Raw genomic sequence first — 26,441 nt, forward strand, 5'->3', positions numbered from 1 at the left:
TTATTAAGAAGCCATTTTTTTTTTAAATATACTTAAATGATTTAAAAGATACACATTCTCTAACAGAATGTGGTATCAAATTCCTGTGATGTAATTTGATAACAAGCCTGCCATTACACAAATAATTTACACTGCAAAACATATAACAAAAACATTCATTCATTTTCCTTCGGCTTAGTCCATTTTGTTCATCAGGGGTCGCCACAGCAGAATGAACCGCCATCTTATCCTGCATATGTTTTACACAGCGGATGCTCTCGTAATTCGACTTTTCATCAATTAGAAATTATCAGACAGGAGGTTTTGAATATCAGAAAATAGACTTTATTCTTCATAATAAAGCCGAGAAAGAGCAGAGCAGACCCCAGAGCATTCTGAAGTCTCTCCTGGACACTTTCTAAATTTTCTGTGTGTTTCCAAAATCTTTATAAATGTTTTTTGACACACCCCTGTGTCTCTTTTTAACTCTTGACCATTTTTGAATAGGTTTTCTAGTCTAAGGGGTCCTGCTATTCTTGGCTCTCAGCCCACTAGCTCATGTCAACAGAGATGTTACAGGTCTATGTCAGCAAATATAGATGCAACTTATGCAAAGGAGCTAAGTGTTTACATACATTGTCATGAAAGCATAATCACTTGATAATATGTTACTCATTCTAACTTCTGACACATATAGCTTCATAGAAGTATTTAACATATATGATCAGTGCTTTACATATTCAGTTATTCTACACAATCAGTCACTCAGCCTTCTCCTAGTGTTGCTCCTGTGCAGGTATACTCATCTTACACAGTATTTTTAACACATGCTGGCATGTTTGCTGCAAACACTACATACATTTTGTGAAGAAAAAATTAACTGCTTTACACTTAGAAAATACTTCACACTGAGAGAATAGAAATCTTCTTCAATGCCCTTCCAGCTGCAACCCAGAACTGGGAAACATCCATGCATTCTCATTCACACACATAAGCTACAGCCAATTTAGTTTATTCAATTTATCTATATATCAAATCTTTAGACTGTCGAGGAAACTGGAGTACCCGGAGAAAACCCACACAAACACAGGGAGAACATGCAAACTCCACACAAAAATGCCAAATGACCCAGCCGAGACTCGAACCTCGAACCTGTGACATGAGCCACCATGTCGCCATAACAAAAACAAAACTATTTTATACCAAAAACATATACACAATATTTATCTTGCACAAGTAGCTCACTAGTTTTCGGATCAGAGCAGGCCACTGTTAAAGTTTTTAAGTATCAGTAACATGGCTAACATGCAGCACTCAACAGGAACAGAGCTTTCCAGGACTTCTACTGTATTTCCAATGGAAAGGTTGACTGGAATGACTGACGTAATTTCCAGAGCTCTACTCTGTCATGATTAAATTGGACCCTGGCAGACAAAAAGCGTCTGTTGTGCACGGGAGCTGCTGTGTGCTGCATGCTCAGGCAGTTAAGCCATTGCAGTTTAGGGGTCACTCTGTGTTTAGTAGTAAAGCTGTAATTATCCCAGGTCTTACTCACTAAATTGTACTCTAATAGACTCTGTCTGCCTAGAGGCTCAGTTTTAACAACTCACTGACGCTAAGCCTCACCAACACCTCCTCATCCACTCTTCTATGCCATAGGCTACTTTAATTCATAGGAATATATAAATGAGCAAATTGATCTGGAACATGGATGACGTATTTTTAGCATGTAAATTCTATGGCAGCACCAGAAATCTGTCCATTTAAAATACACTTATTGAGAAACGTCAATATGATGTGGGTTTACTTATGCTTGAGCCATCCAAGATGTAAAAAATGTACAGTAGGTCCTCAGTCAATCATTAAAGAAGATAAACATAAACAGAAAATATAAAAATAAACAAATAAAATGTAATAAATACAAAAATAATAATAATTCTTTTTTTTTTGATGACCTACATCGTTAATACGGATCGTTTAAATGTATGTGATCGAATTAATGAATCTATTGATTAATCAATAAATGAACTGATTGATAGACATAATAAAAGTTGATTGCCTATTAATAAGAGTTAATGAATTGGTGGCAGGAAAAGGAAGAAAAGTTGTCCACCAAAGATGGTAAGATGTACAGAAATGTCTAGAACTTCTCCAGACCCTCTGAACACAGTGATGAACATCTGAATGGGGCTATGAATGGTGTGTGTGTGTGTGTGTGTGTGCGTGTGTGTGTGTGTGTGTGTGTGTGTGTGTGTGTGTGTGTGTGTGTGTGTGTGTGTGTGTGTGTGTGTGTGTGTGTGTGTGTGTGTGGACAGTACATGTCAAAGTAATGTTGTGTAAATGATTATGGCAGATGACTCTGTGGTCTGGCTTGGCATCACTGTGTCAGCAGTCCCACTTCAAAGGGACCATAATGACTAGCACAGCACAGGAATCCCAGCAGGTGGTGATTACATACACACACACACACACACACACACACACACACACACACACACACACACACGCACACACACGCACATGCACTGTGTCAGTCAAACAGTGACAGCTGTTTAAAAAGCCAATGTCTGACACACAGAAACCATGAAGTGTCTTAGTGCAGCAGGAGCAGGACTAAAATAGAGGGTAAGGGGAAAAAAAGGAAGCAGAGAATGATAGAGGAGACGGAGATGATAAATAAGAAACAGAAATATTTTTATATTTTAATATAACACAAAATGACAACTACTTCAACATTAAATATGAAAACATTTCAACACACTTCCTTTAAATTCATTTTAATTGTGTTTGTTTGTGTATGCCATTTAAAATGATTTAAGCAACAGTATTAGAACAATAAATACTAATATAATAATAATAATAATAATAATAATAATAGGGTTGTCGCAATACCAATAATTCATTTTACGATACTATACCAGCTGAAGTATTACGATACCAAGTAGTATCGCGATACTGTAATTCATATTCAAATTATAAAGAAAATTGTCAGAAATACTGTTACATGTTATAATAGGTCTACTTAAATTTAATTTATAATTTCCAGATTATTGAAAAAGTATTATTTGCACATCATTTCACCTACAATTAATTTGTTATTTTTGTTTATTTTGTAGATAACTGGCCAACAAACTATATATTAAAATAAAGATACAAATTATACCAAATTAAATTTGTTACAAAAAGAGCGTTTTTTTTTAACAAAATCAGGCTATATGAAGTGGTCAAACATTGTTTAAATGTTTTCTGTAGCTATTTTGGGTTTTTCATCCATTGTTTTTTCAGGTAAGAATCAGGTAAGAATCCAAAGTAATTCAGAATTTCACTTTGTGAGTTTAAGAGAATGTCACGATTGTTGTAGGTTCTAAATCATATTGACAGGGACAGAAATGAACCGATTCAATTGTGCGTTCGAAACATCAGAAAATATCAGAAAACGTTCAACCTTAAAGTGACTCCACAGACTATTGAAATAAAATGGTCTATTGTTGCACAAACTTGTGAGCATGTTAGTGACTTTTAACACGCAACATTATCTATAGTAGATGGACAATCAATAAAGATACTAGCATTTACAGCCTACAGCAGCACCGCCACTATTTTGACAGCAAGAGGTAAATAAACCTAGATAGAGATAGAAATGCAGAGAGAGAGACAGAAAGAGGGCAGAAACAAAGCCAGCGCCAGAGGGAAATAAGTGGGATGCAGGGAAAACCCGTTCCTCAGGTCTTGGGAAAGAATTTTGTGGAAAACTAAGAGACACATCACTCAGCAATGAGGTAAAATTATACAGTTAATGTCACTCCCGCTCTCCTGCTAATAAAAGTCAAGCCCTGCCCTGCTGGAGCCCTCGGGGGCTTGACACATTTAATCATCATAAAGTATAATCTTAAGTCACATCTATGCATCAATATTACCTCTAAACAAAGTATTTTCAAATCAAAACAGATTTTTGTAATTCATTACAACAGTGCATGACTAATAAAAATTGCTTCAGTATAAAAACAGAAGACAAGTCTTGATTCTGAGCGATATACAACATTAAAGGTCAGTGAGGACAAATACAGTACTTCATGACCTGCTTAACCAAACTAAAAGTCTTTTTATCCAAGTTTAATTGGTTGGGTTGGTTAAATGTTGGTCTTTGCATCTAAAAATACATGTATTTTACCCAGTATTCAAGAAAGTTTTATCAAAGGATGTGAGATGCAATGGACAGTAGGCATGCACTAGACATGTTAATCAGAGAAGAGAAAAACAACAGAAAAGTATAACATTGTGTCCTAAAAACATGCAATGCATCAAGATTCCAGCAATGAGTAATTTGCCTGTATGCACCAAATGCGACACAACAGAAACATTTAAACACCAGCCATTTATTTAAATATCAGCCACTGCACTTCTGATGAAATGGTAAGGGTTATAATCTAGTTAATGCATATTTAACCTTTTTAATTGTAATAAAAGTACATAGGCTGATGTGACTGATGTTGCTGGTTTGCTGGAGTCACTGAATTTCAATTTGAAACTATTTGCTATGTATTTAATTTTCAAGATCTGAGGTAAACAATCGGCTGCTGCTGTTTTTAGTAGTATGGCAATAAATGTCACAGAAAATTATGTTCAAACTCACACAAGAAGCATTTAACACTGATTAACGCCCATAATCTGTACCTGAGGAGATAATTGTCATAGCAGTTTAAGGTTTTGTTTTGCTGTGATGTTGTGGAAAAAGAAACTGTTTCTAAAATATTAATTTGCGCAATGCTGTTACATATAGTTAGGCCAAAACCACATCACACATGTGGCACCACATCACGTCTCATTAAGACACATTGTAACTGTCACAATCACCAGCAACACAGCCTGTGCAGACCGCTACAAGAAGCTACAAGTAAGCACGGCCAACCTTTGCCATTTTGTCTGCGCGTCATCAAACTGACCGTGGGGTACCAAACAATAGCAAAGAGGTGGAGCGTGAGCGGAGCTACAGACGCCTGCTGGCATTTTGCATAGACCTTTAGGGCCTACTCACACTATGCCAACCGTACCGTTTCCTGGATCAGTGAGTGTGAGTGCACTGAATCTGGCTCAAGCACGGTTCACTTGGCCGGCCCTGGCCCGGTTGGAAGAGGTGTACCTGAGCGCGGTTCACTTGGGCTTTGGCACGGTACGCTTGTGTGTGAGTGCAAAACGCACCAAAGCCCGAAACTGAAAGCGAGACGTGACTTTTAAGGGGCTGTTTCATATGGATTTATTAATCATTCTTACTGTTCAGTGAACGCAAACTGCCGTAGTTTATTAAAGACGAGAACTCCTCACAGCACGACAGCTGCGCGGCTTCAGCAGACCTCCTCATTCCTGCAGCACGAGGGCTTTATGATTGTTTATGAGCGGCAAAAGTGGCGGATCTGTTCGGCGAAATATCTGACTGCGTGTCACCGCATCCCTAAGGGCCGTTTGGCGAAATATTTGACTGCATGTCACTGCATAACAAACGACTGAAACAATATAACTAGAGAAATCTCCACTGTGCAGCAGCCATGACGTAAGTGTGCCGAGGCCCGTTTGTGGTGTGAGTGCGGGCCGTCGGGGGAGACGGGAGTGGGGACAAGCATGCTTTGGCCCGGTTCGAGGCAACTGTACCAAGTGTGAGTATGGCCTTAGACAGACTTTACTTTGGGAGAACACTTAATACTTCATTACCTGTGACTCGTTTGTGTTCTAATCACATGTGCTTGGTTGTACACTATATGAATAAAGTATTTTGACTTTTAAAAACTAAAAAATGCGAATTACTTTCAAACACAATATATATAGTGGACTTCTGGAGTGCTTTACAGGTCTACAGAAAAATATAAATGATCTTAAGTAAAACAAATACATGCATAAAGGGAATACATTCACCTGGGAAATGGCGGCCACGTGAATGGTTTGTGAGCACAATTAATTGCACACAACATGCTACAGTATCTGATAATTGCAGGAAATAATCCCAAAAGGCAATTGACTGTGTAAAGAAACACGAACAAAAACAAAAATATGAGGTATATGCTGGGCTCAGCGGCTAATTAGCCAGAATCAGCGGAGGTGACGAGACAGCGAGCAGCGAGACCAAGCTGTCACTCAAGTGGCCACGGCCTTAATTATGCAGACTAAATATAACTTAATAAAAACGAAACGGATGAGTTATAAAAAATTCACCCCCTCACAGTTGTCATGAAATGTAATAATAGCTATATGCACCAAAGCCATCTTTTGTACCAGGCTGTAAACATGTTTTTATCAGCTGTAAAATTGGCCTATTTACCAACGGAGTCAGAAATCATTTGGATTTCTTGGAGCCAGCCACTAAAGGTGAGTCGATTTGCAGTTTTAGTCACTTCCGTATTGGCTTCCCGAGGGAGAGCGTGAGGTTTCCGCTTGCTACAAATCCGCTGGTATATGGACTACAAGTTCCAGTAATGCACCACACACACACTGTTCCAGATAACGATTGATTACACTCACACAGCTGGGAGCTGCTCAAACACTGATTAGATGGACTTTAAATGTAGCACAGACACACACACTATATGCTGAATCTTGTTATACAGTATTGTGAACATTACCACGTGTTTTTCTTGCCTTGCCTTCCATATTTGAACCTTGCTTTGTTTTTGTTTGTTTTACATTGTCTGCTGCCTGCCTTTTTGACCATCCGCCTGATTATGACTACGACTCTGGATTTCCTGTGTACATCTGTTTGCCCCTGTGCTGACCATTGCTTGCCTGACTATCTCTGTTTTATAAACCTTCGTTTGGAGCCACATTTCCTTGTCAGCGTCCCGCTTCACATTACAGTAACAGTGGAATTATAGATATTTATTCCTAATGATAATGATAATCTTTTTTTTTTTTTTTAAAGCCAGTGATTCAATGACCCATAAATAAAGACTTTGGTCAAATCAGTTGAAAAATCAGCTGCTACAAAAAAAAAAAGAAAAGAAAAAAAAAAATTTATATATAAATAACGCTGACTCTTAATAACCAGTTACTTTAATTGACACTAACAACCCAGATAATGAGTCATTTCAAGCTACTAAATCATCAGTAAAAGTCACTATTTTAAAATCCAGAGTTACATTTTCAGCATCAAAAGCTTCTGAAACATAATGCATAATGTAATAAAAAACAACTCATGAATCACAAGTTAAACTGTAAAGTCATTCAACTGTTAATTTTACCTCTATACAGTGCACATGTGATTTTTGTCACAGTTATCTTTCCATAAAAACACTCAGCAAAATACTGTTTAATTACCATCATCACTTTAAAAATGTAAGTATATATATTTTTTGTCAGTATCACACAATATCAAAGTGCAATGCAAAAACATGTTCTTGCAACACTTCATACAGATCTGTTCTGTTCTGTTCTGTCTTTCTCATTTCAGTTATGATCTCTATGAATTTGTCTTTGTACTGTTTTCCACAATTAGAAAAAGCAAAGTGATTTGCCAGGGTTGTGTACCCCAGAAAAAGTGTAAGAGGCTGTTTCAATGGAAACTGCAGGATCGCAAACAGTGAGCAAGCCTGACATAAATCACTTTCACAAGTGCTATAAAATACTACCGTGAAATATTACAGCAAGACTGCAGTGAAAACAGATCTTGTGTTAGAGAGAGGAGGAGGAGTGATCTGCCAAGAGCCCTGTGCCCTTGCTTTTCTATGTTAAGTCCTTATTAATACATGCACAGAAATGCAATAAGTTCTTAGTGTTTTATAAACACAAAGTGGACAAAAAAATGATGTGACCTAGCAATGTGAAATTGCAAACTGTCTCCTATTAGGTCAATAATCGAAGAGCGGTAATCATTGACATCCACAATAGGAAAAAATATTACATTTTTTATCATCACATGATCTCTTATAACAAAATCACATGACTTGTTTTAATGCACATACTGAAATTTATTCGATAAAAGTGTTTCAATTGTAGTTTATGCACATCTTTTCTTATTGAATAAAAAATTTGTCCTACTCAGTTACCAAATACATTTTTTATGCACATTTTCAAAATTGATGCGTATCTTGGCATCTCCATCAACTGCTTTGTGTGGGAGGATGGAAATATAGCAATTGGCTACAGGTTCCAACAATCTTCAAAATATCTTCTTTTATGTTCATCAGAAGAAAGAAACTCAAAAAGGTTTGGAACAAGCAAAGTAAACGACAGAACGACAGAACGGTCATTTTTGAGTGAACTATCCCTTTAAGCTAAACTTTGTTCTCCAGTTATTCTAAATAAATTGTCCCTTGCCTTCTTCCCAAAAGTTTTGAGTGATAAAAATTACCTGTTCAAAATATAATTGTGAAAATTACTTTAACAGTTTGTTGTTGTTTCTTTTTCTTTGTTTCTGTTAGTATTGACACCTAAGCAACTATGTAGTGCAAATACAACTATGCATAACCTGCACATAAGCTGCACATACATTGTACACAGCAGAATGTAAACATGCTGATGAAGAAATGTGTGTCACAAGTACAGCATATTACAAAAATGAGCAAAAATAAAACAATACTTTGGGCTTTATTCCTTTATAGGACACTCCCTATTATACTCATTGGAAAATGAGTGTTACCCAGGGTAATTACAAGACAAATAAAAAAAATATTGTAATCAAAGACAATAAAGTTACTATATATTGTTCTTCACCCAATAAAGAGTTTATAAATAAAAACAAAACAAGAGATTCTTACCTTGCACATTCAGGTAGACACGAGCAGCAGAGACTCCGCCCTCATTGGCTGCTATACATGTGTACCAACCAACATCATCGGGAGTCACTCTCTGGATTTCCAAGGACAGGTTAGTAGTGACTCGTATGCGATGGTCCAATCTGGCATCTACGTCCCCTCGCTGCCAAGTCAGGTTAAAGCGCACCGTACTGGTGACCAGACATGTCAGAATGACATTTGCACCAGGAGATGCTGTCGCATTGAAGGGCACTGTTATAGCAGGAGGAGGCTCTGCACAAACAGACAAAAATAAGAAAATGTCAATAGAAACTCAAAAACTGACTCCGATCACCTACACTAATTGACTGAGTTCTTATAAGGTCTATGGATGTCTGTGAACTCTGCGGATCTGACAGTTTGTGCAATGAGTCTGAAACGTGAAGGGAAATGGGAGGTGTTGACAGATGTGTGGATTAGGGCATAAATGGGGAATTTATACAGGAAGACACATAAATTTCACAAGGGAGGTTTCTCCTGTCACTCCTGCTAATCATGTCACTGGCCCGGCGACAGCACAGTCAGGGAAACAGCTTAGAGAATGGGACAGGGAATAAACTCTTGTTCAACTTTAAGTTAAACGTAACGTCTAGGTGACCATTCCAGCTGAATGAAATCTTAATCCTAAATTCCACAATAACCTTGGGTGTTTTTTCAAAGGCTGTATCTCACTTAGAAAGCCAAGACAGCAGAAAGAAGCCGGAAGACAGGAAGTGAAGTTATTTGTGCAAGGAGTTTGTGTAAGCACGGTCCGGGACAGAGAGGTGTCAGGTTTCCACCACACTGCCATGAGGATAAAGTCCTGTTTGTTTTTGCAATCCCTGTGCAGCACAAACCCAAAAATGCTTCTCTACTATCGAAATGTTTAATAAAATAAATAAGCAACTCTGAGACATGGTCCTTGTCAGTTCATTAATAAAATGCCCAAATGACCCCAAACCCCTTCGTATGCTCATTCAGATGAATCAGTGAACGACAGTGAGTTGAAACTGTCAGTAAGATGATAAAAAGGTATAAATAAATGAAACAATTCAACCTATTAAAAATAATAGCCTAATATACACATAATGAATAAAGTAACCAAAACACATTAGACAATTTCTTTACTGTATTAACTAGTAATTCATTATTTTTACAGGTACTATAGTTGTTCAGTGAAGAAAATTAATGAATGCCTTATTTTTGGGGTTTGACTCTCTCATTTATTGTTTAACTATGATGACAAGCATTTGAATAATTTCCTAACTATGTATACTTATTTAAGGCACAATTAACTGAATTATGTCCCCCTGAATTATTCGCTCCCTGTTTCTTTTTTCCACAATTTCTGTTTAACGGAGAGCAGATTTCTTAAACACATTTCTAAACATAATAGTTTTAATAACTCATTTCTAATAACTGACTTATTTTATCTTTGTCATGATGTCAGTAAATAATATTTTACTAGATATTTTTTAAGACACTTCTATACAGCTTATAGTGATTTTTAAAGGCTTAACTGGGTTAATTAGTTTAACTAGGCAGGTTAGGGTAATTAGGCAAGCTATTGTATAATGATGGTTTGTGCTATAGACAATCGATAAAAAAATTTGCTTAAAGAGGCTAATAATTTTGTCTTTAAAATGGTTCCTTGAAAAATTCAATCTGCTTTTATTCTAGCCAAAATAAAACAAATAAGACTTTCTCCAGAAGAAAAAACATTATCAGACATACTGTGAAAATTTTCTTGCTTTTTTTATTTTATTGAAAAATATTTTAAAATGAAAAAAAAAAAAAAATTCCAATGGGGGCTAATAATTCTGACTTCAACTATATATATATATATATATATATATATATATATATATATATATATATATATATATATATATATATATATATATATATATATATATATATAATTGATAGGACAGTAGAGGGTATAGACAGGAAAGCATGGGAAGCAGAGAAAGGAGAAGGATCGGCATAGGACCTCGAGGCAGGAGTCGAACTCATGTAGCCATGAACACCGGAGTGCCATGTATCGATGCACTAACCACTAAGCCATTGGTACAACATTTTAATAATATGTCCAGGACTGGTCCCCAAACCTTTTGGTTTGGGGGTTTTCTACACATTGTGCAAACAATTTTAGCTGTGCATTTCTCTAAAAATAACTCAAAACCTTAAAATGTTCCTCACCCAATCAGAATCAAGCATTAAACAGCCCTGTTGTATAAATACAGTGCATCTGGAAAGTATTCCTAGCGCTTTACTTTTTCCAAAATTTTTTTGTTACAGCCTTAATCCAAAATGGATTTAATTTATTTATTTCCTTAAGATTCTACACACAATACCCCCTAATGACAATGTCAAAAAAGGATTTTTTTTTAATTGTTGCAAATTTATTACTTATAAAAAAGCTGAAAAATCACATGTGCATAAGTATGTGAGCCTTTGCTGTGAAGTTCTAAATTGAGCTCAGGTACATTCTGTTTCCACTTGTCATTCTTGAGATGTTTCAGCAGCTTCATTGGAGTTCACCTGTAGTAAATTTAGTTGACTGGACATGATTTGAAAAGACATACACCTGTCTAAATAAGGTTCCAAGGTTGACAGTGCATGTCAAAGCACAAACCAAGCATAAAGACCAAGGAACCATCTGTAAACCTCCAGAAAGGATTTTCTCGAGGCACAAGGCTGAGGAAGGTTACAGCAAAATTTCTGCTGCTCTAAAAGTTCCAATGAGCACAGTGGCCTCCATCATCCGCGAATACCATCCCTCAGTGGAGCATGGTGGTGGCAACATCATGCTGTGGGGATGTTTTTCAGCAGCAGGAACTAAAAGACTAGTCATGATAGAGGGAAAGATGAATGCAGAAATGTACAGAGACATCCTGAATGAAAACCTGCTTCAGAGTGCTCTTGACCTTGATGGTACATCTTCCACCAGGCCTATGACCCAAAGCACAATGCCAAAATATCAATGGAATGGCTTCACAACCGTGTCCTTGAGTTGCCCAGCCAGAGCCCAGACCTAAATCCTATTCAACATCTCTGGAGAAATCTGAAAATGGCTGTACACTATCGTTTCCCATCCAACCTGATAGAGCTTGAGAGGTACTGCAAAGAGGAATGGGCAAAAATTCCCAAAGACAGGTGTACCAAGCTTGTGCCATCATATTTAAAAAGACTTGAGGCTGTAATTACTGCATCAACAAAGTATTGAGCAAGACGGGTAAATAGTGAGTAAATAGTGAGTTAATTTCATTTTTGGGGGAACTATGTCTTCAAGTTTTCAAACAGGTTATGTTGTTCTTCAAAAAACACCAAAAAACATTGGTAACAGTATAGAAACAAGAGAGCCATCCTGGATTCTTCTTCTGCTTCAACGTTGCTTAGCAAAATAAACTATTTTTGAGCAGCATATATACAGTTATGTAGTAACCGAGGCTTTGGGGATGTGACCAAATGATCATCTTACTGGCTGACCTGTTTTCCTAATCTTTACAGTGTGACAAAAAAGAACCCACCTCGATAAAGAAAGATCCAGTGCACTGACATTTTGTGAATGGTTGTTGCTGATATGAGCAGTCGGTCATTCAAAATATACTATTTATTGCAATGCATTTCTGTACTAAACAATCTTTTGGTATGAGCAGGCCCTAGCAGTTGCATCTGCTTGTGTCTAAAATGCTAATAATGTCATATAGGTTGACAGCACATTATTTTTTAAAGCTTGTATTATATTATGAGTAAAGAATTGAATATTGTCTAAATGTAGTTTTGCAGTTTTAGTATACACACATTGATTTAATAGTTTTCTTGAGTTTATCAATCCTCAACTGCTATGGTAAAAAGTACAATGCTAAAATTGTGTCATGTTTGTAACGACAGCATCTCTAAACTGAGCTGCAAAAATAATAATCAATTTGCTGAGCAAATAACCACACTCAAACACATGAGACTGTTCACAGACAACATATGTCTGTTACACAGAGCGTGACGTAAACCAAAGCCTATAATGGTCCATTACATCTGGGGAATTTCAGCTTTGGGTGAAATGAGAGTAGATTTTTGGAACAATGCTCATATCAGAGTCGATAATACTGGGATTCTATCTGAACTCACGCATATGTGGATTGTAAAGCACTTCTAGGCATGTCAGATGTGGGATATCTCAATAATTTGCCTCATATGTATCGTATCCTCATGTGTTTTCTATTATGTTTAAGTGTATAAGCTTGAAATGTTCATTTAGTCATGCACACAGTTTTGTAAAGTCAGAATGCTTCAGTGATTTGCTAATGGTAGAAATCTTTGCAAACTTTGAAAGATGGAGCTAATTCATGGTCAAGTTCGCAAGACGAAGGTGAAAATAAGATGTTCTAACCAGAAACGTCAAGGAAGGTCTGAGCCCGTCCTGTTCCAGCACTGCTGATGGCGATGCACTCATAAAAGCCTTCATCCTTCAGGGTCACTTGAGCAATTGGCCATGATGCATTAGTAGACTCCCTAAAAAGATAAATAAAAAATGCAGCGTCATTTAAAATGAATTATTTTCCAAGTAAACACACACAAATACAATTACTGAGGCACAGAACAATTTAGTTAACAATTGAAATTTTTTAAAATGGTGTTTAAAGTTTAATTTTTAATGTATACATTTGTAAATTAAAAGCCTTTTTGTGTGGTTCAAGTGGGGTTTTAAATTTGAAATAATTTCCTTTTTTTATTATGTGTATTTTGTTGAATATTACTTATAGACTAAATGCATTTTTCAGATTTAAATCAACCAGTGATGTAAAAATTTTGTAGAATTTGAATACATTATGGGGTTAAACTATACAAAACTGAAAGTAAAAGTTTTATAATTGTTGTTGTTGATAGCCTCAAGGATAGTGCGATGACATGTAGCACCATTGTGCTTTGTGTGTCCAGAGTTTAGGACCTTTTTATTTGAATGCCACTTTTATATCGTATATATAGTGAGTGACATTTCAAAATTACAACCATGAATGACGCCGCCGCGGGACAAAGGGAATATGAAAATGTGTTTAGGTGTAACAGCAGTTTGCGACATTGCCGCCAGGGTGCACAAAACTATGGTATGCAAATAGACAGAAGTATACAGTGGCTGTTTATTCCCTGCTACTTCTGAATTAAAGACGAAATACGGAAACAAAGCACTATAATTCCTTCATAAATCATTAAAAACTTGTTAACAGGCTTTATTATCTTTGTAAACTTGTTAAGTGCAATGATGATTCATTATAACAAACGAAACAAAAAACAACTAATATGAAAGTACAAACATAATTAAGTAAATGAAGCAGTGTTTTATATAGAGATGTACGCTGCGTAAAAACATATGCTGGATAAGTTGGCGGTTCATTCCGCTGTGCCAACCCCAGAATAATGAAGGGACTAAGCCAAAAAGAAAATGAATGAATGAATGAATGAAAAATTGGTGGAATGCCTGAATTGTGTCTTTTTTATAAAACCATGTTAATATTGATAACCATGATCAATTTGATCACATTAATCGCGATGTCAAGTTGTCATGCCGTTACATTTTTAATCAACATGTCAACATTTATTAAGCAGACCATCAGGTAATTCTCTAGAGATGGCTACAGACGCTGATACTGTATAATTGCAAAATATTTGAAAATGACAAGTTAAGTGAAGTTACAAAACATTCTTTCATTCATTTTTCTGCAACTTATTTGCTTATTTATCAGGGGTGGCCACAGCAGAATGAACCACCAACTATTCCAGCATATATTTATGCTGCAGATGCCCTTCCAGCTGCAACCCTGTACTGGGAAACACCCATATACTCTTGCATTAACACACCCTTTCAAATATTATGGACAATTTTGTTTACCCAATTCTCTTATACAGCATGTCTTTGGACTGTGGGGGAAACCGGAGCACCTGAAGGAAACCCACGCCAACACGGGGAGTACATGCAATCTCCATTTAGATATGTCAACTGGGCCAGCCGGGACACAAACCAGCAACCTTCTTGCTGTGAGGCGACTGTGCTAATCACTGTCTAATGTCTATCATTATCACTGACTATCAATCAGCACCTGAAGAGCTGATCCACACCCAGACGCAGACCCTCCCTGGTGAACCGCAAGGTAAAGGGAATCAGGCTTTCCACAAAACATGTAATACCCCCCTTCTGCAGGTAGTAGCCCGGGGTACGACTTGGCATGCTTACTTTGGGTGCATCTAAAGAAAGAAGAAGAAAAAACACTAGCAACACAGACAGCAAGGCACAAAACACCTTATTAATTTTAAGACTGAATATTCAGTGAAAGCATCTGTTCTCTTAAATCAGACCTGGCACAATGCTGGAATAGGAGACACTTGACACTCTCTGAAAGAGGAAGCCATCGCGATCATAGCCGGTTACCCGCAGGAAGAACGCCTCTTTGGGTGGAACAAACTCGGTGATGTTCCAAATGCCATAAGGGTGTCGTTCGGGGAAGTAGCGGATGGGCAGCGTCTTCATTACTCTACCAGTGATGCTCAAGAGTTCCAGGCGGTCGGTGCGAGCGGGAGGAGAAAGACCAGTGGTGTTCAGAAGGATGAAGGTGGGGATTCCTGTGTGTGAAAGAGCACAGAGGTTAGAAAGGTTAACCAAAACATGTTTTAAATGCTCAAATGCGCAGCCACTATGTCAGGCTCATAAATTTGAGTGTGTGTGGTCTGCCACTGACGAAGATTAAGAAGGTCATTGTGACTTGTTAAATCCCACATTTCTAAACATAAAATCTTTAATACTTATTTTTAATAACTGACTTCTTTGCCAAAATGACAGTAAATATTAACTAGATATTTTTCAAGATGTTAGTTAAAAGCCTAAAGTGCAATTTAAAGGCTTAACTAGGCTAATTAGGTTAACTAAGCAAGGTAGGGCAATTAGGCAAATCATTGTATAACCATCATGGTTTGTTCTGTAGACAATTGAAAAAAGGAGGCTAATAATTTTAAATGGTTTGACTAATTTAAAAACTGATTTTATTCTAGGCAAAATAAAACAAATGACACTTTCTCCAGAAGAAAAAATATAGGAAATATTGTGAAAATTCCTTGCTCTGTTAAACATCATTTGGGAAATATTTGAAAAGGAAAAAATATTCACAGAGGGCTAATAATTTTGACTTCAACTGTATACTTGACATTGAAAGAAAAACAGATTCAAGAGAAAAATAGACAAAATTGCAAGTTTGAACCCACAAATACAGTATAGCATTTGTCTTGTGATTGCAGTTCATATATTGCCATTCAGAATATTTTCTTTGTAATACAGGGAGTGCAGAATTATTAGGCAAATGAGTATTTTGACCACATCATCCTCTTTATGCATGTTGTCTTACTCCAAGCTGTATAGGCTCGAAAGCCTACTACCAATTAAGAATATAAGGTGATGTGCATCTCTGGAATGAGAAGGGGTGTGGTCTAATGACATTAACACCCTATATCAGGTGTGCATAATTATTAGGCAACTTCCTTTCCTTTGGCAAAATGGGTCAAAAGAAGGACTTGACAGGCTCAGAAAAGTAAAAAATAGTGAGATATCTTGCAGAGGGATGCAGTACTCTTAAAATTGCAAAGCTTCTGAAGCGTGATCATCGAACAATCAAGCGTTTCATTCAAAATAGTCAACAGTGTCGCAAAAAGCGTGTGGAAAAAGCAAGGTGCAAAATAACTGCCCATGAACTGAGAAAAGTCAAGTGTGCAGCGGCCAGATGCCACTTGCCACCAATTTGGCCATATTTCAGAGCTGCAACATCACTGGAGTGCCCAAAAGCACAAGGTGTGCAATACTCAGAGACATGGCCAAAGTAAGAAAGGCTGAAAGACGACCACTACTGAACAAGACACACAAGCTGAAACGTCAAGACTGGGCCAAGAAATATCTCAAGACTGATTTTTCTAAGGTTTTATGGACTGATGATATGAGAGTCTTGATGGGCCAGATGGATGGGCCCGTGGCTGGATTGGTAAAGGGCAGAGAGCTCCAGTCTGACTCAGACACCAGCAAGGTGGAGGTGGAGTACTGGTTTGGGCTGGTATCATCAAAGATGGGCTTGTGGGGCCTTTTTGGGTTGAGGATGGAGTCAAGCTCAACTCCTAGTCCTACTGCCAGTTTCTGGAAGACACCTTCTTCAAGCAGTGGTACAGGAAGAAGTCTGCATCCTTCAAGAAAAACATGATTTTCATGCAGGACAATGCTCCATTACACGCGTCCAAGTACTCCACAGCGTGGGTGCCGAGAAAGGGTATAAAAGAAGAAAAAATAATGACATGGCCTCCTTGTTCACCTGATCTGATCCCCATTGAGAACCTTTGGTCCATCATCAAATGTGAGATTTACAAAGAGGGAAAACAGTACACCTCTCTGAACAGTGTCTGGGAGGCTGTGGTTGCTGCTCCACACAATGTTGATGGTGAACAGATCAGAACACTGACAGAATCCATGGATGGAAGGCTTTTGAGTGTCCTTGCAAAGAAAGGTGCTATATTGGTCACTGATTAGTTTTTGTTTTGTTTTTGAATGTCAGAAATGTATATTTGTGAATGTGGAGATGTTATATTGGTTTCACTGGTAAAAATAAATAATTGAAATGGGTATATAATTGTTTTTTGTTAAGTTGCCTAATAATTATGCACAGTAACAGTCACCTGCACACACAGATATCCCCCTAAAACTGCTAAAACTAAAAACAAACTAAAAACTACTTCCAAAAATATTCAGCTTTGATATTAATGAATTTTTTGGGTTCGTTGAGAACATGGTTGTTGTTCAATAATAAAACGATTCCTCAAAAATACAACTTGCCTAATAATTCTGCACTCCCTGTACTGACATCTTTAGAACTTAGAACTGTGAGATAGAAACTTGCAATCATAAGTTTACTTAAGTATACTTTATTTATTCCTATTTTTGGTCACAATTTATGCTAAGAAGGGCGACGCAGTGGAGCAGTAGGTAGTGCTGTCACCTCACAGCAAGAAGGTCGCTGGGTCGAGCCTCAGCTCAGTTGGCGTTTCTGTGTGGCGTTAGCATGTTCTCCCTGCATTCCCGTGGGTTTTCTCCGGGTGCTCCGGTTTCCCCCACAGTCCAAAGACATGCGGTACAGGTGAATTGGGAAGGCTAAATTTTCCGTTATAGTGTATGAGTGTGTGTGTGAATGAGTGTGTTTCCCAGAGATGGGTTGCGGCAGGAAGGGCATCGCTGCGTAAAAACGAGCTGGATAAGTTGGCGGTTCATTCCACTGTGGTGACCCCGGATTAATAAAGGGACTAAGCCAACAAGAAAATGAATAAATTTATGCTATGATACAATTCATTTTTAATTTATAATTATTAAGGTATTGGATATGCTGTAGGTATTGGGCATTAGGTACGTAAAAAGAGATCATGCAGAACAATAGGGAGGTAATAAATCACTATTTAACAGTGAGAATTGGTCACTATACTAAAATTTTACCTTATTTTCTTACACTTGAGAGGTTCTCACAATTCTAATTTTATAACTTAGAATGTTTTTTTTTCAGAGTTTCTAAATACACAGTCATGAGAAACAAAGACAGAAGTGTGACATGTGGGGCTTTATTTTAACAATCTAGGCGCAAAGTCTAAAGCGCAAGGTGCAAAAGCATTAAGAATCCACCATTAGCCTACATATTTAATTCAGTTTGTTAAGCGCAAATATTTTTTTCAAACTATTTCTAAATTTAGTTCTAATTTCCAGCTAAGCAATGAATAAACAATAATAACGAAGTGTGGTCAAAAAAGTTATATTCAAACACACATCCTATTCTTATATTAATGCATTCGTCTCCAAAACCCGACAGGTGGATAAATCTAAACTTATTTTTATTAAAACAAATATAAATATGCATATAATAAATAATAATAATAATAACAATAATAACAATAACAACACAATACAAATGCAAACTGTCATGAATAAACTGAAATGAACTTTAGACCTGCTTTCAGCTAATCAATTGCGCAGTCTATTTTAGTTCCTCAAAATTCACCTTAACACACCTCCTTTCTAGACCAGAACACTCATGAGTCCACAAAGCAGCAAAAATGGATTTACTATTTAAACAACGTGGTGCAAAGCGTGAAAATTAGAATTGCATTGGTCTGAAATTAGCAACAAATCCTGCCAAACACATCTTGCACCTAATTGCGCCAGGTGTACGATAGGGCCCCAAAAGTCATAATTGCCATTTTCTATTTTTCCAGTAGCAGGAACAAGCTTCCAACACACCAATTTTTTTTATCACTAACACAAAATGCACTAAATTAATAAAAGAGGACATTAAAACCTTTTATAATATTACAAAATATTTTTGTTTCAAACCAAATGCTGTTCAGCAGTTCATTCCACTGTGGTGACTCCTGATAAATCAGGGACTAAACTGAACGAAAGTGAATGAGTGAGAGATGCTGTTCTATTAAAACTTTTTTTCATCATGTTTAATGTATAATACAATTAATTTCATTAAAAATCCTTCATCTCTCATGCATCTTCAAAACTCATTTGAATTCTCTCACCTTGTACTGGCCGGCTGGATGTCATTTTAAAGTCCAACGTTTGTCTTCGAGAAAAGCCAGCTCGGAAATCGATGGTGCTGAGCCCTGATATGCGGACCGAATGTCTGCCCTCACTGGACGTCTGTGGTCAAATTGACAACAACACAAAGATATAAACAAAAAAGTATGATTATTTGTATCCGTCAAGATAACATCATTCAGTTGCAATGACCATGACTTGTTTGCTCCAGTGCGTTGCAAGGAAGAATCACAACAAAACTGATTTATGATGACAGTCAGCTTCAAGAACATTAAGAATGACTCTCTTTCTTTCTTCACTTTTGGCAGACGGAGCAGTCCGAGTCATTTAAACATAATCCCTGCTGTTCTGTGCTGCCCTTTATGACTGTTTTGGTGTGGAGGGCCTGGCGTATGCTTGATGTTCACTGCTCTACTGCTTCAGGGCGAGCCATGGCAAACGGTCCTCTGCTTGCATTCTTCTGAAATTACAACCATCCTAAAGAATTACCATGGGCCATGAAGCACTGCATGACATGACGCCAAGAACCATGAGGAGAAGATCCTGAAGGATTCCTCTGAGAGATGTGGAGGAGAGAGAGAAGGAAAGACTATGGATATGGGGATAAAGGGGCATTCAAAAAGGAAAAGGTCTTCACAGAGCAATTTACAGAAGATTAAGATTAAATTGTATCCGTTCATTCTGAGGTTTTAAATCCCGACTTGAATTAACTGTGCCAAGTTACATTTAGGCCAAACATTCACTAATACAAGTTAAAACAACCCGAGGCAAACAAAAAAACACTATAATGCTATAAGCTTCGAGATAATTGTCACTATCAGCATGCTTTCTGACATTATTTAAACACATTATAATTATTTATAATTATAATTGAATCTGATCTGGGGAAAATAAATACAATCTCATAGAAAATACAAAATAATCATCTCATCCAATGTTCTTTTGAGAGACAGGCAGTCGGAGCATTTATGATTATAAATGCACTGAAGGTCAGCAGAGTATTAAAAGAGCTCATGTTAATGTTTCAAAGACATTTTATAAAGACATTAAATTGGAAAAGTTGAGCAGTGGGGGATTTAATGTCCTCTGGCTATTGTTGTGCAAGCCATATTCATGCAACAGAGAAAAATTAAATTAGCCAAAGTATAAATAATATGACAAGTGGTCAAAAAAACAAACATCCTCTGAACGCAAAAACACATTGCTATCAGATTACAGCTAATAATGTAAGGCAATACAATACTTTTTATCTACCAGTAAACCATTTATATACAATAATCCACACAGGATAATACTCATCCAACAATTAGCTAGATTTGGTCCAAATGACTGCACATCCTTGAAGTATTTAAGTTTGATCAAATATGTACACTACCTGACAAAAGTCTTGTCAACAATCCAAGTTTTAGGAACAACAAATAATAACTTGACTTCTAGTTGATCATTTGGTATCAGAAGTGGCTTATATGAAAGGCAAAGGCCTCTAGATTACGCTTATTTTACCAAAATGAAATATGATCATGCTTGATTTTTAATTATTTAATTAGGACAGTAAGGTCTGGCTTTGTTTAGAAAACAGTCTTGTCACTTAACAGAAATAATGTAGAGAATAGAATATAAAGTCATGATGCAGTGAAAACAAGAATTAATATTGTGTCCGACTCCCATGAGCATGGAGGACTGCATCCATACATCTCTGCAATGACTCAAATAACTTACTAATAAAGTCATCTGGAATGGCAAAGAAAGAGTTCTTGCAGGACTCCCTAAGTTCATCAAGATTCTTTGGATTCATCTTTAATGCCTCCTCCCTCATCTTACTCTAGACATGGTCAATAATGTTCATTTCTGGTGACTGGGCAGGACAATCCTGGAGTACCTTGGCCTTTTTTGCTTTCAGGAACTTTGATGTGGTGGCTAAAGTATGAGAAGGAGCGCTATCCCGCTGAAAAATTTGCCCTCTACTATGGCTTGTAACTTAATGGGCAGCACAAATGTCTTGAAACCTCAGGCTGTTGATGTTGCCATCCACTCTGCAGATCTCTCACACGCCCCCAAACTGAATGTAGCCCAAAACCATGATGTTTTCTTCACAAAATTTGACTGATTTCTGTTAGAATCTTGGGTTCAAGTGGGTTCCAATAGGTCTTCTTCAGTATTTGTGATGAGTGGGATGCAATTCAACTAATATAATTCAGGAAAATCTACCTTTTGCCGCTTTTCCAAACGATAGAAATCAAATTATTATTTGTCGCTCTTACAACTGGAGTCGATGACAAGACTTTTGTCAAGTAGTGTACACTATTGTTCTAAAGTTTGGGTTCAGTAAAAAACGATTGCATTTATTCAGCAAGAATAGATGATATCATAACTGTTTCTGGTTTATTTAGAAGTAATTGGTCAATGTTGTGTTCTCATTTCATAAGTTGGTTGGACTAAGACACGTTTTTCCAACTTGGCCCACTTGAATTGCAATCACACCAGAGTTTGTTTTAATAAAACCAAAACTGACAAGTGTAAATACACCCTAAGAAACCCTTTTAAAAAGGGAGGAGAAGAAGTCTGGTGGAAGAAGATGTAGGGTGGATTCAGCAGATGAACATCTCACCCTTCTTCTGAGTGGAAAAGTAGATTGAGAATGATATGTTCTCTTTTTACATTCTCTGCACATAAATCATCAAGCTCTCCAAACTCAAAAAGCAGCCATGCAGCAGATTGAAGAGGTTTCATTTCTGTGCACACAAGCTATAGGGCACACAAATCAATCACACAGAAATATTTTGCAATTTCCTCTAACTGGCCCTTTGGGACTGTATGTACCCTAAAGCGTGGTAATCAAACTCTCGATTCCATGACAAGAGCAGAGCAGCGACATAAATGAATTCAGCACACAACCTTGGCTTTCAGTACCTATCCATCACTCTGAGATCTGTCCTCAGTCTGGGGAGATAAAACAGACTACAGCAATAACTTTACCTTTCTGGAAAGCCACCAGTTACGGTTAAATCATCTACGCTGATACAAAAGACCTGTCAAAGATGTATGTGCATTTGCGATGAACTAGCTCATCACCTTTATGGTCCACATTCCTGGGGCAGGATCTTTGAGGTTGAGAACTTTAGCGGAGTTTGGGATGTGAAGAAGCTCAGACAGACCTTCCTTAATTCCGATAAGTTTACCTATGAGTACAAGAAGTACATGTTTTAGTTTTATATCACTTAACACTATGTCTTGATTCTGTAATCAGATGGAGCACAAAGATTTCCCCTTACCCTGAGAATTTCGTATCTCTATGTTCGGTGCTGGTCCACTTAAGGCAACAGTCACTTCCTTCAGACTAGGGTCAAATGGGATCTGCCAGGTGTTTGCAAGCCCATTTTGGTGATCAGTTGAGAGCAGGTGAACCTTTGAGGACTGCACGGCCTCCTCAACCCATTTCAAAACCTGCAGCAAAAAGTTTATAAATGAGTAGGGTTCATGGTAACATCAATATATAAATTGCTGAAGTGAATGATTGATAGATGATGAAGGCTCCAAGATTTTCTGACAGAATCTATGGAAAAAAGAACATGAAAATTCCCTAATGCACAATTTCTGACACTAGAGGGTGTGTATTCACAGCAAACAAGCATAGTTTGTTGATTCAGTGACTGAGTGTGGAATTATGAGAAGCAGCTGAGCTTTTATTATGCCACCATCCACCACTTTTGGTTCTTTCGTTTGTGATCGTGTGAAGAAGAAGCAGTGCTGTTTTATCATACTCAGTATATTTTAGGGTTCTGCTATAATGCTGCTCTGTGCAGTCTAATAAAATGCACAACATATAAAAACATTGATGTTTCTCAGTTTACTATAAAATCAAACCGAAATTGGAAGGTGTGTAATGTCATAGACTCTTTTTACATTTCCAGGTTTCTAAGTAGCGGAAGTCATCATAGTTGGACAAACTTAGAGCGCAGTTAATGGGAGAGTACAACAAATACTTTTTTTACTATTTGTTGAAATAATAAAAGAAAAAATCCACGATGATGTTATCAAGACTTTGAGAAAAAGGAAAAAATAGCGTGAGACTGATAACGGCAGCCAGAAGAGACAACAAAGTCAAATTTACTGTCTTGCCATAAACACATAAATACTATTCATTCATTCATTTTCTTGTCGGCTTAGTCCCTTTATTAATCCGGGGTCGCCAAGCGCAATGAACTGCCAACTTATCCAGCAAGTTTCTATGCAGCAGATGCCCTTCCGCAACCCATCTCTAGGAAACATCCACACACACATTCACACACATACACTACGGACAATTTAGCCTACGCAATTCACCTGTACCGCATGTCTTTGGACTGTGGGGGAAACCGGAGCAAACCCACGCGAACGCAGGGAGAACATGCAAACTCCACACAGACACGCCAACTGAGCCGAGGCTCGAAAAAGCGACCCAGCGACCTTCTTGCTGTGAGGCGACAGCACTACCTACTGCACCACTGCTTCGCTTGCCCATACATAAATACTAATAAATGTTTATTTATTCATTCATTCATTCATTTTCTTTTTAGCTTAGTCCCTTTATTCATATGGGGTCGCCACAGCGGAATGAACCGCCAACTTAGCCAGCACATAAGCTTACGCAGCGGATGCTCTTCCAGCCACAATCCAACACTGGAAAACACCCATACACACTTGCATTTACACTTATACTGTACGGCCAATTTAGCTTATTCAATTCACCTGTAGCGCATGTCTTTGGACTGTGGGGAAAACTGGAGCACCTGGAGGAAACCCACACGAACACAAGGAGAACATGCAAACTCCACACAGAAAAGCTAACTGTTCCAGCCAGGGCTTGAACCAGCGACCTTCTTGCTGTGAGGCAATTGTGCTACCCACTGCGCCACTAAAAACTTATAGGGATTTAAGATGCCGATGACCATCATAACAGTCATTTAGCAAAGCCACACATGACACAGTTCGTGTCATAGTTAAAAATAGCTTATTTCTCTGGGTTTGAAGATTCTTTAAAATTTAAGTACATAAAGTCAGCGAAATATACAACACTGTTCTAGTGGTTTTTGGAAATTGTTATGAAATTTTTTTTTACAAATTGTGCCTTTAACAGGAGCTCTGAATATCACCAGAAAATGTCATTATTAATATTCATAATAAAATTGATATTCATATATTTGAACTAAAAAGTAAATCTAAATAAAATAAGTGAAAAGTTGTATTCTCCTTGTCACACGTTCCATGTACTTACTAATTTATTACAAATAAACCATGCATAATTACAGCACATGAAACTAACTCTAAAAATAACCCTATTGTATTACTGTATTCTGATTACATTTTTGGGGAATGCAGTAATGTAACGAATTACATTTTAAATTTGTGTAACAATTATAATAACTAAAGTCAGTGTAATTGCGTTACTTACATAGTTTTTAGAAGAAAAAAAATACTTCTTTTAAATCAGGTTTTCCGTTGCATCGTCAGTTAATAAGCTCTGCTGGAAAACGCAAGCTGAAATGGTTGCTGATAAGAGTAGTTGCTTCTTTAAGTGGAAATACAGATATTACTTTGATTTCATTAAGCATAAGAACAAAAACATTGCTGTCTATGTCCAGTCTCTTTCGGCTGCTTTTAACTCAACCAGCAACTTGTTTAAGCACTTCAATAGAGAGAGCATTTTACAACCATAGTTGTCACCAAGGAGGACACCGGCACCCAAAAACACGGTGACCTAACTCAGCCTAAACAGGCTAAAAGAGGATTGGAACAAGTGAATGATGAGATAATTTCAAGTTTTGGGCGAACTCTTTAAGTCTTTTGAATATGTCAAGCTGCTGTGATGAACCCATTGTAATGTGTTTCAGTAAATATTAAATTACTGAATGAGTTGCAGTTTATTTTGTATTTTATAGGTATATTTCATATGCTTTAAAAGTAACTTCAAAGTAAAGTAACTAGTAATCTGATTACTTTTTACATTAAGTAATTAGTAATGTTATCAGACTACAATTTTCCAGTAGTAGTCAATAATCTGTAATCTATTACTTTTTAAAAGTAACTTACCAAACGCTGTCCTTAACCATGTAGTACTGTAAGCATAACTAATTCATTAATATTTCTTTGTATTTAAAGTCACACTGTACCAAGCACACAGTAAAACATGGTCAATTGGTTACAAATTGACTTTGAATAAGAATAAGCATAATGTTGACATCAACAATAGGTTCAATTTAACGACAGAGAAACTAAACAAATTTATATCACACGGCTTAGAACAGAGAGATTTTAAAATGACTGTAAATTTTGAGAAGTATTTTAAGAATGATAAATTATACAATCTCTTTCATGTCTCCTCAAATATTTCAGTTTATGTTTGATTCCAACGTCAAAATTCTGGAGTATCACCAACTTGACCGTATACTGTATAAAGATTGATGGGAATTTCTTGGAACATCAAAAAAGAGCAAACTCTTTCAAATCCTTGGTTTTCAGAGAGCAATAAAACAGTATCCTGTACTTATGTTCATGAAACTGTGCTCAAATAAAGTAAAGCCTTCATCTGTGAGCACACTGCATCATTGACCTATAACATCTTTTTCAATCTTTTAAAATAATGTGTTATTGTCAGGGTATGGAGTGGTGTAGTCAAGTGGATAAAAATCTGAGCAGGATATTTTAAGATTTCTTCTGTTATTCCTTGGACATAAACGTAAGCAGTAACCCATTTTTGCTTAAACCTTAAAGAAACATCAAATTAATAATCTTCGGCTAGATCCACCTAATGCAGTCTTACCTCATTGACTTGTTTCTTGTCCAGATGGAAGACCTGTCCCGAGCTGGTCGAGGCAATTTCTTCATATACTTTATAGCCAATGTGTGACCGGTCGTCACAGTCACCAGTCAACACAAAAACCACCTGCACACACGCGCACACACACACACACACACACATACACACACACACACGATACCGATATTTTATTCCATTTTTCAAAATGTCCAGATGACAATAAATATACAACAAATTAAATTCATTCATTTAGCTTTAAGTATCTTCCAGCTGGAATCAGAGTGAAAGATCTGATTAC

General features: G+C 37.1%; 1 protein-coding gene across 4 annotated transcripts in view; it reads right to left on the reverse strand.

Annotated features, from left to right (window-relative positions):
• Nucleotides 1-26,441, reverse strand: part of hmcn1 (hemicentin 1) — a 172,146-nt gene that overhangs the window by 83,695 nt on the left and 62,010 nt on the right. For all 4 annotated transcript variants that reach the window (XM_073932713.1, XM_005160720.5, XM_068215478.1 and 1 more), the window contains 8 exon segments: nt 26,147-26,269; nt 22,620-22,791; nt 22,420-22,526; nt 19,329-19,449; nt 15,090-15,353; nt 14,834-14,978; nt 13,129-13,250; nt 8,721-8,990 (listed from right to left, as the gene is read on the reverse strand). In XM_073932713.1, the coding sequence (XP_073788814.1) occupies nt 8,721-8,990; nt 13,129-13,250; nt 14,834-14,978; nt 15,090-15,353; nt 19,329-19,449; nt 22,420-22,526; nt 22,620-22,791; nt 26,147-26,269 (1,324 nt within the window).

This window comes from Danio rerio, chromosome 20 (genome assembly GCF_049306965.1).
Source record: "Danio rerio strain Tuebingen ecotype United States chromosome 20, GRCz12tu, whole genome shotgun sequence".
NCBI lineage: Eukaryota > Metazoa > Chordata > Actinopteri > Cypriniformes > Danionidae > Danio > Danio rerio.